Below are 16,830 nucleotides of genomic sequence, written 5' to 3'. Positions count from 1 at the left end.
TCAGGGCTCATCACCAATGATCCGCTCCTCTTCGTCGAGCAGGGGGTCCGTTTCTTCGAGCCCCCTCAGCATACCATGGATGTCAGAGGGGTCCGTAATCGCCCAGACGCCGCCGCCCTTGACGGCGTCGGTGCCCCTCATGCCGACCTCCTTGCCGACGAGGTTCCGGCCGACTTTCCCGGGCCCGATGCCGATCCAGCGCCGTACCTTCTCGTGCTGGTCGACGTAGCGGATGCTGTCCCACCAGCGCACCGTCTCGAGGCACGAGCGGGCCAGCAGGTCCTTGAGCTCGGCCTTTGAGCCGAACGGCCGCGCCGACACGTTGCTGATGCACTGCACCTTGCCCGGGAAGGTGACGATGTCGTCGGCCCCGCGGCCCGGGGCGCGGCTCTTACCCGCGAGCAGGGAGCGCATGGTCGCGACGGCGGGCTTCATGAGCGGGCTGTGGAAGGGGGAGTCGCTGTTGAGGCGCACGGCGCGCGGGTCGTGGCCCAGGTACTGGCGCACGTGGGCGACGAGGGTCTTGATCTTGGCCATGTTGCCGCTCAGCACGATCTGGTTCTTGGAGTTGATGTTTGCGATCAGGACCTGCTCGATGGGCGGGACGTCGCTGTCGGCGCCGCTGTCGGCCTTGTCGCTGCTGGGGTAGGCGACAAAGTTCTCGACGGCGTCGATGAGCTGGGGCAGGTACTCGGGCTCGGTGACGATGGCGACCATGCCGTACTCGCCGCCGTACTCGCTGCGGGCGGCGGCGGTGGCGGCGGCCATGACCTCGGCGCGCTTCTGCACCAGGTGCAGGCTGTCCTCGAAGGTGAGGTAGCCGCCGGCGACGAGGGCGGCGAACTCGCCCAGGCTGTGGCCCAGGGTGAAGTCGATGCGGGCGGCGACGTCGAAGCAGAACTCGACCTCGAGGATGCGCAGGATGAGGACCGAGGTGGCCATGATGGCGGGCTGGGCGTGGGGCGTGGCCGAGAGCTGCGAGTTGGGCCCCTCGCGGATGATGCGCGTCAGCGAGTAGCCCAGGACAGAGTCGATCTCGTCGATGATGGGGGCGGCGGTTCGTGGGAAGGCCTCGAGCCAGGGGTCGATCATGCCGACTTTCTGGACGCCTTGGCCTGGAGGACACCATGAAGGGTTAGTCTCGAGGCGAGTCAACAGCTTAGGGGAAGTCAGGATGGGATGGGCGAGGCATCGAAGGAAAGGGCAGCACAAGGAGTGTTGGCCAAGGAGGGCGCCCCGCACCTGGGAAGAACAAGGCCGTCTTGGGCCTCCTCGCATGCTCTGAAGCATGGCGTCGCTGTTGATGTCCGTTCCGTAACCGTACTCGACTGGCGATGGGCGTGATGACTGTCTGTTGAAGCGTCGCGTGCCGGGGCACGAGGAGGTGTGAGCTCGAGGCACCGCGCCGGCCAAGGCCCGTCACCACTGCGCTCGTCATCGTTTCCTCTCCTCTCCTCGCTCTTGCTCTTGCTCTTGTTCCTTCTATCCGTTCCAATGATTAGCTTCCAGAAGATGCGCCTCGCCAGCTAGGGGCAGCCAGAGCTGGAGGGGCGGGATCCAGGCGCCGTCGTCACGGCATCAGAATATAAAGCAACAGCTTCCCTTGGTGCGAGTCAATTGCGTGGGACGCAAGAGAAAAGAGTCACAGCGGAGGGGCCGAAGCAGGGACGAGGTGAGGTGAGGCTCGGCTGATCAGCGTCATGGTTAGTGGGGATCGCGTTCGGGGGGCCGCGCGGGACAGTGGAAGTGCAGGGGACAGCAGCCTTGAAATGTGGAGGATCAGCCGCTGCCACTCACAGCCGAGGTCCACCACAGCTCCGGGACGGCAGCGAGCGTTTTGTTTGCATTTGCCGCCAGGGTTCTTCTGCAGGCCTACCCTAACCTATCTGGACTAACGCGGTGGTTTACAGACACCAAGTTGACTCTTTTCGTGTGCTTCACGATAGACCAACAGACAGACATAGAGGCAGGAATTCAAACTACGACCATGGTTCGGATAACTTTCAAATAAAAAGGTCACTAGAGCAACACGTATATCACATGTTTCCGTCTTCTTCTCACCCCGTCTCACCACCCACTTGAACAGCCCATTAGGTAAGTAAATAAGGTAGACTACTCATACACCACCCAGTTACCACCCCATGGACTGCCATCATCCAAGCCTGTCTAATCAACACATTAGATAGACCATATCCACCCATTTCCTCGCCTGTCAACCTCCCGTCCCATCACATTCATCCCTCCTAAAAACATCCCATGGAGCCCTTTCCGTCCGCCCGCCCACTGTCCACCCATTCTATACCTGTCTCCTTCTGTATGACCCTGCCTACATATATACCCCTCGTAAATGCCTTTTGCAACAGAAAAACAGCAGAGGAAAAGCAAAGCAAAGCAAAAAGGAGACAAATGGAAAGTGCAAGCCCAAAGTCCTCCTTCAGCCTCTCACACAATCACGCCATAGGAAGTGACACTGAGACAGCAGGATGCCAGGGGAGAGACCGATGATCGGGACGTAAACAAAACGGCTTTTTTTTCATAAAGGGCATTAAGTGGGTATCTTGGGCAAGCAAGAACAGCCGGGCAACAGTTCGAGTAAAAAGCAGATCCAGAAACACAAGACCAAAAAAAATCAAAAAAAAAAAAAAATCAAAACAACATAGAAACAACACATGAGTGACGCAAGAGAACTGGGAACAGCCCTCCCCGTTTCCCTCCATCATCCCGTACAATCAATCAATCAATCAAATCAATCATCCATTATCGTCTCCACCAGGTGCGACGCCAGCCCGCGCTTGCTCTCTATGCTCTCTCTCGCGCTCTCTCTCTTTTCTCATGCGTACATTGAGGCGATGCCCCTCCTGACCTTGGCAGGGCTTCCGGCGACGATGACGTGCGAGGGTTGTGACTGTAGACACGATCAGTCAGTTATCATCATTATCATCTTCATAGCATGACCAAGGAATGTGAGAGAGGCAGAGTGGAAGAGAAGGCATAAAAACATACCTTGGTCACAAGACTCCCCGCGCCCACCGTCGTGCCCCTGCCGATCCTCACCCCGCCGAGGATGGTCACCGACCCGCCAATGAAGACGTCGTCCTCGATGACAATGCTCTTGCCCGTGCACGCCCCGCGCGCCCCGTTGCGCCGCCGCGGGTCCGTCGTCATGGTCGTCGTGTAGAAGCTGACGTTGGGCCCGATGACCACGTTGTTGCCGATGGTCAGCTCGCACGCGTCCAGCACCGTGCAGTTGCGCCCCACCATCGTGTTCTTGCCGATCGACACGTTGTACCCGTAGTCGCACGTGAAGGGCGCCTCCACCACCACGTTCTCGCCCACCCGCCCCGTGTGCGTCACGGGACTCGACTGCGTCGGCGACAGCTGGATCGGGTCCCGCGGCATCAGGATCTCCCGGAACAGCCGCGCCCGCTCGGCGGGCGACACCCCGTTGTTCGGGTTCGTGCTGTTGTTGAACCGCCAGCACGCCGCGTTGCACCGCTCCCGCTCCAGCACGAGCTCCTTCTCGAACGGGTAGAACGGCCGCCCCGCGATCATCTCATCCTTCTCCCGTCGCCCGGCGTTGTTGCTGATGCTGCCACTGCCACTGCTGCCCGGTCCGCCGCTACCCGGCACGCCGCCTGCTGCGCCGCCTGCCGCCTGTACTATCGGCGAGGGGAACTGCGACGTGTGCGACAGGGCGAGCTGCGCTGTCGTCTGTGGGTTCGCACCGGACTGCGATGTCGCGATCGGGCTGTTGGTGCGTGTCGCGTGCATGATGTTGATATGCGGCAGCGTCGTGCTCTGTGGCGTCAGGTCGGGCTCGGTCCGGGTGAGGTCGTGTAGCGGCGGCACGCGCTGGTACTCCTTGGGCCCTCGCTCCGGGAATGGCACTGGCGCGGCGCTGACGGGCGTCGGGAAAACGTTAGCCGGCGTGTTGGGGTACGCCGAGGACAGTGCTGACAGCTTCTCGTTGGGGTCCATCACGGAGGCGGTCGGCAGGGTCGAGGCGGTGAGCCTGTCGTCGTCGGTAAGTACGGGGCGCCCCTGAGGTGGTTCGATCCGCAGCGGCTGGCCTCGGTAGGACGGTAGGGGTTCACGTTTCCCCTGCTGGTGCGGGAATACGGCCGGTTGCGGCATCCCGTACGCGCCTGGCGGTACGTAGTTGGGGTCCTTGGACTCGATCTGGATGGTCTGCACCTTGCTCTCGGGCTTGGGCCACGTCCCCCGTTGCGGAGGATACCCAGCGCAGACAAAGCCGCCCCTCAGACAGTTGCTGCCTATACAAGACTCAGTGTTTGCTCTCTAACGACTCGACATACAGAAATCACACTCACACTCTGGCTTGGCCTCGTCGCACTTCTTCTTTCTCTTTCGACACGTCAGGCAGCCCGTCTTTGTCCGGTTGCTGAAGTTTCTTTTCCTTTTCTTCGGGTCCGACTGGATCACGCCGTCTCTCCTCTGTTCTGGGGTGTACTGTCCAGAGTAAGACATCGACATGTCATCGCCGTCCGGGCTGGTCTGTGGGTAGTCCTCCGTGGCTCTCCGCAAGGCGTCTCCGATTTGCTCTTCGGTGTTTGCCGAATCTGGCGCCGCCGAGGGTGGCTGACTGTAGGGATCCCGGTCATCCCTTCTCTCATGGGCAGAGTACCACGAGTCTCGGTCCCGCTCACGGTCCGTCTCGCGTCCACGCTCCCGCCCTTCGTCGCCGTACGATCGGTAATGCCGTCCTCGCGCGTCACGCTCGTATGGATCCCGCTCCCTTGGTTCCGAGTCCTGTGATCGTTCCAGACGGGTGTCCTCTTGTTGCCTCTCGGCCTGCGTAGGTGCTTCTCTCCGAGGTGATTCGGCAGAGCTTGACCTCTTGCGCTTGTGTGAGCTCTCCATGTCCGCATACTTCGCTGGAGAGTACTGCTGTCGGTCATGGCCTGGGCCGCCTTGGGCCCAGCCGTCCCGCTCCCTGTGGCTGGTGGTGGCGTCACTTGAGGACTGCTGTTTGGGCGCCTGATCTGAGCTCTGTGCAGGTCCGCTGGTCCGCTCCGAGGAGCCTGCACGCTTTGCAGCGCAATCCCCATTGGCATTGGCAGCCTTTGGTGACCCAGCCCCATTCATGGCTGTGAAGGTTGCCATTTTCATTCAATATGACGACAAGCTGTGCGCACGCGACTCGATGCTCATGCCCTCGGCACAATTTGTGGTGGCCCCGCAGGGTGGCAGTGCCGAAAATCTCGTGAAACCGGCGCGCTGCAAGAGTGAATATGCTGGACCATGCAAAACTTTCGTTGTTGTGTCCCGAGACTGATCGAGATGTCACCTGCGACAGCTAGGAAAGATGGTGCCGAGGATGCTTCGGCCGCGGTGTGAGCGGGGCCCACGAAGCGGTCGGTAGAGGCGGCAGTTTGGTGCTAGACGACCAGATTAAAGAATAGACCTGGGAAGCCGCGTCGATAGACCTCGTCCTCACAGAGGCGGGCGCGCTGCGTGGTTGCTGAGACGATTGAGCCCGCAAGTCTCGAAAATACGTCGTTCTGCCCGGAGCCCACTTCCTCGCCGCCCAAGTTTTAAGCGCCGGGGGTCGTTCCTCAACCCACGAGCCGAGGCCGCCTGCTCGTCAAAAGATCGTAAGATGCTGGGATCTGGGATCAGGTCTCACGAGAAGGAAATTCTAAATGCAATGCGGCCCAGGGAAGGTCTGTGTGTGCGCGCGCGCAAGAGTGATCGACAGGAGCCGACGTCCTGGTGGTAAACCCAAAGGGTGGAATGAGGAATAAGAGGCTTTGCGATCGTCTCGTGTGAGATGAGAATCTCGGATGAATCAGCGCGACTAATGTGTGATCAGCATGAAGGATTGGCCGTCTCCAAGGTTCAACAGAAAGGCGCGGGGGTTGTTCTGTAGTGTGGAGAAGAAGAGAATGGACAGGGGGGGAGGCGTCAAGGGCGCGGTAGTACTGTGCTGTACCGGACTGTACTGTACTTTGTAGCTCCGTGGTAGGTCTGGCGGCACCATGAAAAACAGCTATGCCGGACAAAGAATAGACGCTGGACGTACCTCCCAGGGTCGTCACCCAAGGTTACTTCGACTTCCGTGCCGATCGGCACCTGCGGCCGCTCAAGCTACGTATGTGGTACTGGTCTCGGTGAGACCTGTAGCCGACGGTGATTCGATGTAATTTGCTTTGCTTTGCTTTCTGACAGATGGTCAAGACGCGAAGCCCGGAGTCCTGTGGACTGTTAGAATGACCGTGTCGTGTGGTGGGCCGAAGCGCGGGAAGAGCAGGCACTACAGTGGCAATAGCTTCAGCACTTGGACTGAGGCTGATGTGATTTCTGACCCCAGGGTCTCATCCAACGTTGGTTGAGCGGTGCTGCACAGTAGACGCAGGACTAGACCGGGGGGGACTGCGCGGGTGTGAGGCACGAAGTCATCTCCGTATCTGCATCAAAAACCTGCACAGCCGCCGACCCTGACTCTTGACACGCCGCTTGGGAGCTTGGGCTAGGCGCAACGGGATGGGGCCTGGGGGGGGGGGCACATGGGAAGGGAAAGTCGGGAGAGGAAAGGTGATAAGAAATTCGGATGACACGTCAGAGGCACAGACACAATGCACTGCACCACAATGGGGAAGACGGTTTCGTCAACTCCGCTGGCTACCACCATCCGCGCATGCCATGCACGGATATAATAGTGAGCAATTGGGGAGGGTGAGTGGTCGGGACGAGTATGCATACAGGGGATGGCTGCAGAGTGTGATCGGGATTGCGTACTTGACTGTGGGTGCAACTCGCCCAGGCAAATAGTAAAGGCCGACCGAGCAAGGCTCGCCATGACAAGTTGGGCATGCTGCAGAGACTAAAAGGGAGTCTTTGGATGGTGGCACTTGAGAAAACGGCTGTGAACCTACCGGAAATAAACGAAGAGCTCGGGCTCGGGCTCGTTTGGGCGCCCCCAGCAGTCCCAAGTCTGTCTGGATTCGAACAGGCGACCGTCGGTCGTGAGCAAGCAGCTGCCAGTCTGCAGATGGACGGCTAGAAGTGCCGGGCGATGTCCGATAGGATGTGGACTGAGAACCTTGTCGTCGCCACAGCCCCTCGTTACTGCGTTATTGTGTCTCGACGTTTCGACTTGGTTTGCTATGCGTCGCCTTTTTCTTTGGACCGAAGCTTGTTGCCGAGCGTCTGCTGCGCTTGACTTCCGCAACTCAAAAATGGCCGGCGTGAGGTGGTGCTTTAGGGATGCCCTGCGGGGGAGAAGCGCCGTGAACGGTCTAAAAGCTCAGATGATTTGGGGTGCTGTGGCAGGATGCGGGCGCGCTTGGGGAGCTTCAGCTTTTTGACGCTGACGCGCGTTACGCCGGCTGGTCTGGTTGCGGGCTGAACCGGTTCTCGCTTCCTTGACAGGATTAATCGCAGTACAGTACGAGCTGTCAACGATTTTGAGCTGGCGCTGCACTAGAAATCCTGCCCTCCACAATACATCAGGTAGCCTTTTTCGATTTTGTGGTGTTTGCCCTGCAGGTCTTTGCCCACTCGCCCTGCAGATGGGCCGAGAAAGTTTGATAGGTTGACGCAAGGGCGGCACAGCTTGCAAGTTTCCTGCTTGCTCAAACGGGCGCGCCGGCGCGGAGGCTGAGTGTGAGCCCAGATACAATGGGGCAAAAATTGTGAAGTTTCCTCTCTGTCCTCTCCACGGCAGCAGCGAGCGCAACGCACAAGAGGGTTGGCCTGCTCCTTTTCGCTCTACGCGATTCGACCACTCGAGGGGTCCTGCTCACGATGCAGGGGATAGGCCGTGGCGGAGTCGCGAGGTGAGGTAAGATCAGACGGTTGATGCAGGTCCGCAGACAAGCTATGAAGGGGTCGGAAAGTTGAAGCGATGACACAGGACCTCAACAGAAAGTGGGATGCGGACCCAGCGGTTGTTAAGGCTGTGGCACGGCTTCAGTCAACCACTCAGACAAGGCCAAACTTTGTGTTTGATGAAGGCCCAAGTCTCAGGGCCCCCCAAATCCGTCAGAACGACCAGGCTGGAAAGATGGGTGCGGGATACGAATCGAAGAATTGTTCTGTAGCATGGGCTAGTCGATCAATCACCAAAACTAGGGAGCTCTCGGCAGTAATCTCTTCTCATCGCAACGAGGCCCTGAAGTCAGCAAGAGCACATGCCATGCAAGGTGCCATCTGGCCCAAGGCGACCAGGTGAGGAGCTGGGCTTATTAGCGAGCGGGTACATGGCGATGCTGGTACCGGTACATGTCGCCAGTTTCGATACCCGCAGGGCATCGCTAAGCCCGGACCGGCTCCAATATTGGGCGGCATGGCGCTTGTTGTCAGGGCGGTCTGATGTACCTGCCACCGGCCGCTGTACATGGGTACATGCGCCCTGCAACGTTGACTGTTGGCTGCAGCTTCTCAGGCATTTCCATCGACGGAGGACACCCCCGGACCTCCAGAGACATCCTTCAGCACCTCAACACAAACCTATTTAGATCGCCTGTGAAGTCGTTCGTGCTAAAGCAAAGACACGGGCTGGTTACTTGGTAGCGGCGCGGCCTCCCGCCCATCCCTGGACCCGACTCCCATGCTATGGCGGCCAGGACCAGGACGGACAAGGACGAAAGGATGTCAGGGTCGCCGACAGGGCCTATCCCTTGTCGCTAATCGCAGCCGCGGGCGGATGATAATCCCTCCCCATTGATGCTGACATATATCCCCATGTCTCGAAACCAAGCTTCATGGGTGGTAAGCGACAGCCGGGGCGCTGACTGGCTGGACTGGCCGCTGTCGCCGTGACGGGCCTCTCGAAGCCGGCGACAGGCTGTCTGTGCCGTCAGTAGCACAAAACCATACCGGCCGCATCGTCATCCCAACTGTGTGGTGTTCCCTCCTGGCCCCGGCCGGTCTAAAAGGTGCTGGGGCACACTAAGAAGAGGCGCTCTTTAGGCACCTCTGCGGCACAGCACACCCACCAACCGGCCTGTTGGTCCAGCAAGCGATGTCATGGTGCCAAAAGCGCTGCCCCGCTATGCTCTCACAAGCCAAACAGTGAGGAGGGCCTGCAGCTTCCGTCTGTACGCAATATCGACCTGCATGCATCGGGAGCCGGTCGGCTTGTACTGATGATCTGGGCCATGGGGAATCTCGCGGTTGCTGACATGATGTCTAGAGCAACCCACAGATTCATGACGCCTGTGCTGTACATTAAAGTGTCGCATGGATGTGATTTGCAGAAATTGCCCATGACTTAGTCTTACATGACCTTCCTGATGCGGCAACCCTTCAAGGCGAGAGTTGCACACCAGAAACGAGGCAGTCAACAGATGCTTGTCTAAGCAATTGGGCCTTGGTGACTGACCCGCGCTCTACTAGGCTACACGCGCTTGCCTCACGTTGATGAGACCGCCGGAGACAAGGAATGCTCGTGAACCGCAAGGTTCAGCCTCGCTCGATTCAGTGTTGTTGCCGCGATGTTGGTGGCCGTCTAGGATCTGAGGAGGCTTGCGGTACCAGATGGGCTGCCTCACCCTTTTCGTGCCCCACCGCAGCGGGGTTTGTGGTCGATGAAACTTCACAGCCAGGTGTCATTTCGCGAGGCTGGAATGCCCCCCGGCTGGTTGGGTCATAAAAGGCCCATCATAGTGTTTGGCCGCCACAAACGTGACGACGGGCACTTTCGTGGCCCGCTTGACCCGAACGAGGCCACGAGCCTGACATGCCGTCTTGTCCGGTTTAGGTGAAAACATGAACCGCGTGCGAGTGGGGTCTCGACCACCCGTAACATCGTAAATAGTAACATAATCCCCCTGTCGTGGTGGCAGACAGCGGCTTATGTCCTGCGATTGGAAGGGATAGGCCGCTGCATGGGGGGGCGCATTCGACCCTGGGCTACATTCTGGCACAGAAAGTTACCTGGGAAGTCTGTCAATCATAGCTCCCTCTCAAGGCAGATGCGTCACAGACGCCGAGAGCCAATGCCAGCGGAGGCAATGGTGTGGCCTGGATGCGTAAAAGGGAATGCACAAGCGGCAACCAATGGCACGCCCACGACAGGGACTGCCAAAGTTTCTATCGATTAGCGCGGGCAGGGCAAGTCTCAGCGCCCGGCGCAATTTGATAAATGCCCGCAGCGGTAGAGAGCTTCCAGTCGAGCCGAGTAGTATGAAGACCTTAACCAGGCGAGACCATGCTCACTAATAATCTGCGCGGGTTCCTGATTGTTGCAGAGAGTTCGTATTGCTGGACTGGACAGCCGCTCGAACGCGGCTGTGCAGCGATTTGTAGCGAGCGGCGGACGTCGGCAAATCCAGCCAAGACGCGCCTAAGCCGGCTTGATTAGCGGATGAGGACGCAACCCCCTCACTATCATCTGGCCTGGCGGGAGCTGAGTGGTGGGTTACCTGAGATGCCTTGCGCCGTCGGCTTGTTGATTCAAGTATCAGCTTGGTGCGTTCTCGATGTTGCTGGTGGTGACATCGTTGTATGTGGCGAAGGCCGTATGGGCCAGATGAGCAGAGTAGGGCGCCAAGGAACCAGTTCCAGACTTGCCAGAGCCTATTGTTCGCGTTCGGAAGTCTGTGTCTGGCGTGCCACCCCGGCCTGGATGAAACAGCCGAAAGGGTGATATTTTTAGCAGCTAATCCTCGTCCCCATCTCCGAGGGACTGCCAACCAAGCCTTTTGCCGCTCTGCTCCGCCTTGCCTTGCCCGAGATTAAACATGAGCTGGGCATCGTGAGAAGGCGAGGTGCTGGTGTTCTCGGTACTAACCAGGTGCGTGCCAGGAGTAGACAAATTCCGCAGAAGAGGCTGCAAAGCGGACCCGCCTGCACGCTGATGGCCTCGATGTGATGAAATTGAGGCGGCACCGTGGCCATGATTGGCTGGGTCAATACAGCATGCTGGCCTATGACAGGGCCGGAAAGTAGTAAAATAGCTGAAAGGGACCTGTGCGCCAAGCTCCATGGAGATAGAACTGGAAGTTGGAGGGCAGCGAGGGTGTGATACCAATCTTAGAACTGTAACACTCTACAACCGGGGGCATGTCCCGCGAGGAACGAGGGAAACTGTTGCTCTGGCGTTCGATGTGATGACATCCGGCTGCATTGCAGGCGCACCCGCGTTAGTGCAAAGCTGACGAGTCGCTTATCGCGATCCGCGAAGGTCCCGTTGGCGGTCACGCAGGTGAGCGACTCCATCGTCAACCTTTAATGCTATTCTTCCCGTCAAGTGAGACAAAAACCATGCACGAATGACTAAGGGTGCAATCCGCTTACGCAAATCGACTCTGGACTGTGTACGGCGTGGGATGGGGATGACTGACCACCCACCCATCGTCGTCTTCATGTCGCATTGCACGTCGTGTGCGCGCCCTCGCGGATTTGGCAGTAGAGCCCGAAGCCACGATACGCTTCAATCGCAACTTGGTTGCATTGTCCAGGCCTGACCTAGTCCAGTCCGGTTCGAACGAAGTGAGCAGGCCGCCAACACTCATCGCAACACTTGCCTGCAGCCTTGAGCTGTTGAACCTTGGCCGCGTCCTCACATGTCCCCGCTTGCCTGCAGGTATCGAGGCTGGTTCACGGCACAGCTTCTCTCTGCCTGCAAATAGTAGCTTGGGAGGGGCATATCGCAGGCCACTGTCACATTAGTCCTCTGTGAGTTCTGGGAATTGTTGGCGATCAAGGCCCACCGTGGGACCGATGAGGTCGCGGCGTATGGCGCTTCCTGGCTGAGCTTCTGGCCAGTGTAACAATGCCTGCCATTCACCATTGCACGCCGCGAGCCACCGACATGCTGCCTCCCTCGCAGAGTAAGCTTGCCGGCTGGTGGGTGATCGGTTCGTAGGCCGCTCGCTCGCTCGCAAGGACGGGGAGGCCGCGGCAGAGGTCGGGAGTTGACTTCCCCATCAGGCGCCGGTGAAACCAGACAAGCGAAGGCGCGGCGCAGCGCGGAAACGTGATCCGCGCAGGAATAAGGTACCTCGGCTGGGTACTTTTAACAACACACCACACGAAGGCATCCTGGCAGATTCCCAGGCGTCGAGTGGCAGGAAAGCTCTGTGCGTCAAGTGATATCGACATCAGCACAACACGCCTGGCTGGCGTGTAGCCTCCCTCTCCCTGCCCCCGCTGGGTCCGCTAGTACCAAGGTTCGACGAGGAACAACGGTCCCATGCGCCTGTGAGGCATTGTAACGTGACCACAAGCGTCGTTGTTGGCCATTGAATGTGGAGCCAGCCAGCCAGTGAAGTAGCCTTCGTCACCGAATGATCTGTCAGAGTCGAATTAGACGACAAGGGTTTGAGGAGTCCCAAGCGGTTGGTTGAGGGCAAATGGCGTCCGCCGGTCGACACAGTCCTGGGCAAAAAGTGTGTCTCTGTCAAGAACACCTGGCTGCTCACCGCCGTCTGGGGGCAAAAGGGTCATTTTGAACAAGCTTTGGACAGTCTGTACCAAATGAAAGGCCCTCTTCCTGCAGCTTTGCCGACCATGTTGGAGGGACAGCCCAAGCGGACGGCGTCTGTTCTGATTGGGCCCAACGACGGGAAGGAAGCCAACAGGAAAGCCACCTCCGAGCCATTGGGAATCTGGGCAAGCCCCAAGGAGATGGTGGCTATGGGGATGGCGTTGGTGTTGGTGTTGGTCGGGTCGAGCTCTGGACGTGCAGCAGCTTGGTCACCGCCGAGAGCGAGCTGCGTCGCTGCCCTCCTACTGGCCTCCTTCGTTCCTTCCGAGCACCATGCTCTAGAACGTGGCACCCTAACCCTGAGCCAGCTAGACCAAGCTGGGGGGAGGGGGGAGGTGGTTTCCATGTTCCCATCGACTCGACTTCCATGTTATGAACGTGGTTGCCCACTTCGGGAATTTCCTTGCCAGCATCACAAGCACCGCTCAGCATAGCAATCAGGTCTGTCAAAAAGTTTCAAACAAAAACAAGATTCCGATTCCTCGCTGACCCATGTCCAGACCCTCTCACGCACTCACCGCGCTGCGAGCAAGCAAGACTCCTGAGCAATCAGCGGGCTCCAAATAGCCGCCCACCAGTCGGTCTGCGACGTGTAAGCGCCGTCCAGACTTCTCACAACCTCACGACTTCCAGAAGGAGCTCTGGAAGGCCTCAAGGGCCACCAAAAATAGGCTCACCGACGTCTTCTCTGCCCACATGACTGGTCATCGTTCATCTATGGTTGAGATCTCTTGAGGGCAAGCGCCCAGGGTCCCCCTACTTTTGGTTCCACGGGTCCCTCGTCTGCATCGCCCAGCCTCAAAGCAAGATCTCGAGATGCAGGTGCGCATGCAGGGCACTTGAACACCTGCCGGGTCGACGGAGGGCGGCTGTTGGAAGACAGGACGAGGCGCCGGTGATGTCAGACACCGCCAGTGTGTTCGTTGGGTGTGTTCGCGCCGCAGAACACTGCAGATGGGATGCGATGGCATCGCGCTGTGGGTGGCGCCGGCGTCACGCTGGAAGGCGCCCCCTTCCTCCGCGCCTCCCCCGTGGTGTTCACCCGCCGACTCGGGCTGAAGGAACAAGAAGCCTTGTTGGACCTGCGCGTCTGTCGCCGTCGTCGTCGGGACCGCGTCGGCGGGTGGTCGGCCGCCCTCCACACCCATACACACCCCACGGGCGGTTAATGTGTGCTCTAAATCTGCCATCCCGCCGGTTTGCTGCAATGCAGGGCAATCTGGTGCCTGTCACATCTGCCCCATTGGTGTACCTGACAGATCACCCGCTAGGATGTGGCCTGGACATCGTAAAGGGTCCTCTGATAATGTCCAGAACAACCAACATCACCACCGACTGCGACTACCGGCATGAGACAAGATACTGGGCCCTTGGGAAAGGGGGCACGATCTATTTTAGGAGGCGGGTAACTTGCATCTTGCACGCGCTGTCTAGAGTCCTAGGCGCAGGTGCGTTGCTAAAATAAGGCGATGCGGCTGCACGAGGTAACTTGTCTATCACGACGACAACCTATCAAGCCCTGCTCGACAGCGGCGGTCTACACCTCAAAACCTGCCCCATCCCAGCCGAATACCCGCCTGTGGACACTGGAATATTCCAGGCTATTGGGAGCTGCAGAAAGTTTTGCAGATAAGACACCCACTAGTCGCCCAATCCCGCCTTGGTTGCTGTCCAACCGACCTGGATCCATATGGCACATCTCCGATCACACAAGCGCCCGGAGCTCCCGTGGCTGTCAACCTGCCCCAGTTGCCAGTTGATGTCTGGAGAGCCGCACGCGGTACACTCATGTATACAACTTGTACCGGTACGAAGGGCCTCTTGTCAAGAACAGTCGAGGTACGTTACGATTTGAAGACGCCTCGTTTCGACAGCCTTGCATACGATCCCTTGCCCCTTGGCAACAAACGAGGATGGGGCAGATCACGATGATCATCGGAGAGATCTGTGGTCACTATGAGTGGTCTTCTCATAGCGGGCTAAGAATAGATGCCTTCATTCCAATGGATGTGACTGATATGTCCAGATGACTGACTCCCAGCTGCGCCTAGACTCCATCATCACACGGTCAACATCGAGAGCCAAGATGGTTTTGATCTCATTTGATGTATTGGACAAAAGTATCGCTGTCCCTGGTCCTATCTCCTATCTTGTCTATTGCGTCACCGGGAGCGAATCTTGCACCCTCAGCAAGTCCGTGTGAACCATTGGCAGTTGTCTAGAACTGCAACGTGGTAGAATTATCTCATTAATCCATCATGTAACGTGGCCACCATCAATGGGACCAACGACCAAAAAATCTGCGTCAACAATCTGATGACCGCATCTTCACCCATCACTTCCTCTGTCTCTTGGCGCTCTTGTCGGACGTCGTGCTGAGAACACTCGCGCTGCGCTTGTTCCCAGAAGCGCCACCGCCGCTGCTGCCTGGTCTGCCGCCTTCCTCTTCCTTGACGACAGGAGTACTAGCATCATTACCAGCTGCGGCGGCACCGACGCCATTTGCAACGGGCGCATCTGCTGTCTGTTGTGCGTCAGCGCCGGTATCAGTCGATGTGCTGGCTGGTTCTCCGTTGGTCTTGGGAGGCTTGTCCTCGGATGCGGCTTCCGGCTTGGTCTCGGCGGGGCCTTCGTCGGCCTTCTTGTCTTGATTAGGATCTTCGTTGGCGCCATCGAGGCCAAGTACAACCCGGGCCTTGGCCCGTTCGGCCTTTTTGGCTTCTTCGATTTTGATTTCGCCGTCCAACTTGTCTCGCATCTTCCTCAGATCCACCAGGCCTGTCACTGCAAGTACCAGCTTCTCGTACTCCGCCACCACGGCTGCAGTCGGCATGTTGAGACGCACGGGTATGTCGAGTTCGGTAAGAACATTCTGTATCCGTTGCTGCTGTTGGCCGCTCTTGTGCGAGAATATCTTGTTGACCCGCTCATACCTAAAGGTCGGGCCTGACCCTAGACGTTCATGCGTTGAGACACCGTAGATCTGTTCCTCCTGCTCATTGAGCTTGCGCCGCTCTGGCGGTGGTTGGCCCTTCTTGTTACCCGCTGGTGTAGGCTTCTCGGCGCCGATGGACTCGCGAACTCCAGCTGAAGGCGCGGCAGTGCTCTCACGCCGACTCGGAGGCGCTTCAGATGTCGCACTAGCAGGCTGACCGTTGGGAGGAGCAGGGACAGCGGGGCTTGTGCCCTCCGGTCCGGTTATAGGCTTGCGCTTCTTGGCCTGGCTCATGTTTTGCAGCGTACCCAGGAGATTCGTAAGACCTGCACTGCCCTTGAAAGCATTGATGTCTTGGTCGGAGTGTGGGTATTCAAGCCTCTGGTAGAGCTCCTTGCGCTCCTCGTTGAACCTCTCCTGACGTGCCATTATGCGCTTGACCTCGATGAGCAGCGATTCCTCCTCCTTGGCTTCCTCCTTGGACCGAGACATGGAGTTCAACGCAAACTTCTTTCGCTCCCTCTCCTGCTCCGGTTTGAAGTTGACCATGGTTTGATGCAGGTCCCATTCAGGTTGGGTCATGTACTGGATTGCCTTCTGCAACTCCATCATCTTGGCTGCGACCTCGTAGTACCGTGCCTTGAGATCCTCCATGTCCCTAGGCTTGACCACGGGTACTACAGCTGAATCTGATCCATTCGTGTCCGTACCCTCGGGCACTTTTGGGCTGAAGTCGTATCTGTCCCATATAACCGGCCAGCGCAAGTCGTAAGCTTTCACCAACTCCATCAAATATGTGGTCTCCTCCTTTGTCCAGTCTTCGCTTTGCAGCTTCGCACTGTATTGCTCTTCGTTGTATTCAGGTATCTGCACCTTGACGTTGAACTTTGCGAATGCCGAGTCCTCGACCGCCTCCTCGTTTCTCTTACCCTCCTCTGCATTCTCGTTCGCTCCCTCTGTAGACTCGCCATCGGCAGGGTCACCAGGCTGGCCCGGTTCTGTTTTTCGTTTCCAATGACGCAGGATGAGGCCTTGATCAGAGCGCGCAGAGTTCCTAAACTGTTTGAGCTCCCATTTCGCGGCCGGTTTGCGATTAGCGAATCGACGTTTCTTGTAGAGAGAAACCTCTGGGACGATTGCAATGGGATTGTCGCCGCCTAGATTCTGGACTTCTCTTGCTAAGCCTTTGAGATTGTGTCGTGGTGCTGCGGTCTTCTGTTTTGGACGGTCGCGGGGTGAGGTCGTCGGAAGGAAGATTGAGGACATCGCGAACGTCGTTGGATGCCATGATGGAAGAAGTAGATGGTCAAGCCTTGGGTATCAAGAAGAGATGGAGTCATTTAAGAAGACATCGGGGATGGGAAAGGATGTGGACGATGGTTAAACACGCCGATTCGATGGAATTTGATGGGAATTTGATGGTGGTTCTGATGACGGAATG

General features: G+C 58.1%; 3 protein-coding genes across 3 annotated transcripts; all 3 read right to left on the bottom strand.

Moving 5' to 3' along the window:
- INS49_012101 (uncharacterized protein) lies at positions 1-1,438 on the bottom strand (the record flags this gene model as incomplete). Its single annotated transcript, XM_043172806.1, has 2 exons — positions 1-1,115; positions 1,243-1,438. The coding sequence occupies 2 exons, from the start codon at positions 1,436-1,438 to the stop codon at positions 1-3; spliced, it is 1,311 nt and encodes a 436-aa protein (XP_043022103.1).
- Positions 1,439-2,830: 1,392 nt separating this feature from the next.
- Positions 2,831-5,124, bottom strand: INS49_012100 (uncharacterized protein; the record flags this gene model as incomplete). Its single annotated transcript, XM_043172805.1, has 3 exons — positions 2,831-2,905; positions 3,004-4,274; positions 4,332-5,124. The coding sequence occupies 3 exons, from the start codon at positions 5,122-5,124 to the stop codon at positions 2,831-2,833; spliced, it is 2,139 nt and encodes a 712-aa protein (XP_043022102.1).
- Positions 5,125-14,789: 9,665 nt separating this feature from the next.
- On the bottom strand, positions 14,790-16,655 carry INS49_012099 (uncharacterized protein; the record flags this gene model as incomplete). Its single annotated transcript, XM_043172804.1, has 1 exon — positions 14,790-16,655. The coding sequence occupies one exon, from the start codon at positions 16,653-16,655 to the stop codon at positions 14,790-14,792; it is 1,866 nt and encodes a 621-aa protein (XP_043022101.1).
- Between the last annotated feature and the right edge of the window lie 175 nt (positions 16,656-16,830).

This window comes from Diaporthe citri (assembly GCF_014595645.1).
Source record: "Diaporthe citri strain NFHF-8-4 chromosome Unknown scaffold_6, whole genome shotgun sequence".
NCBI classification, from domain to species: Eukaryota; Fungi; Ascomycota; class Sordariomycetes; order Diaporthales; family Diaporthaceae; genus Diaporthe; species Diaporthe citri.
This window is presented reverse-complemented; position numbering and strand designations above follow the sequence as displayed.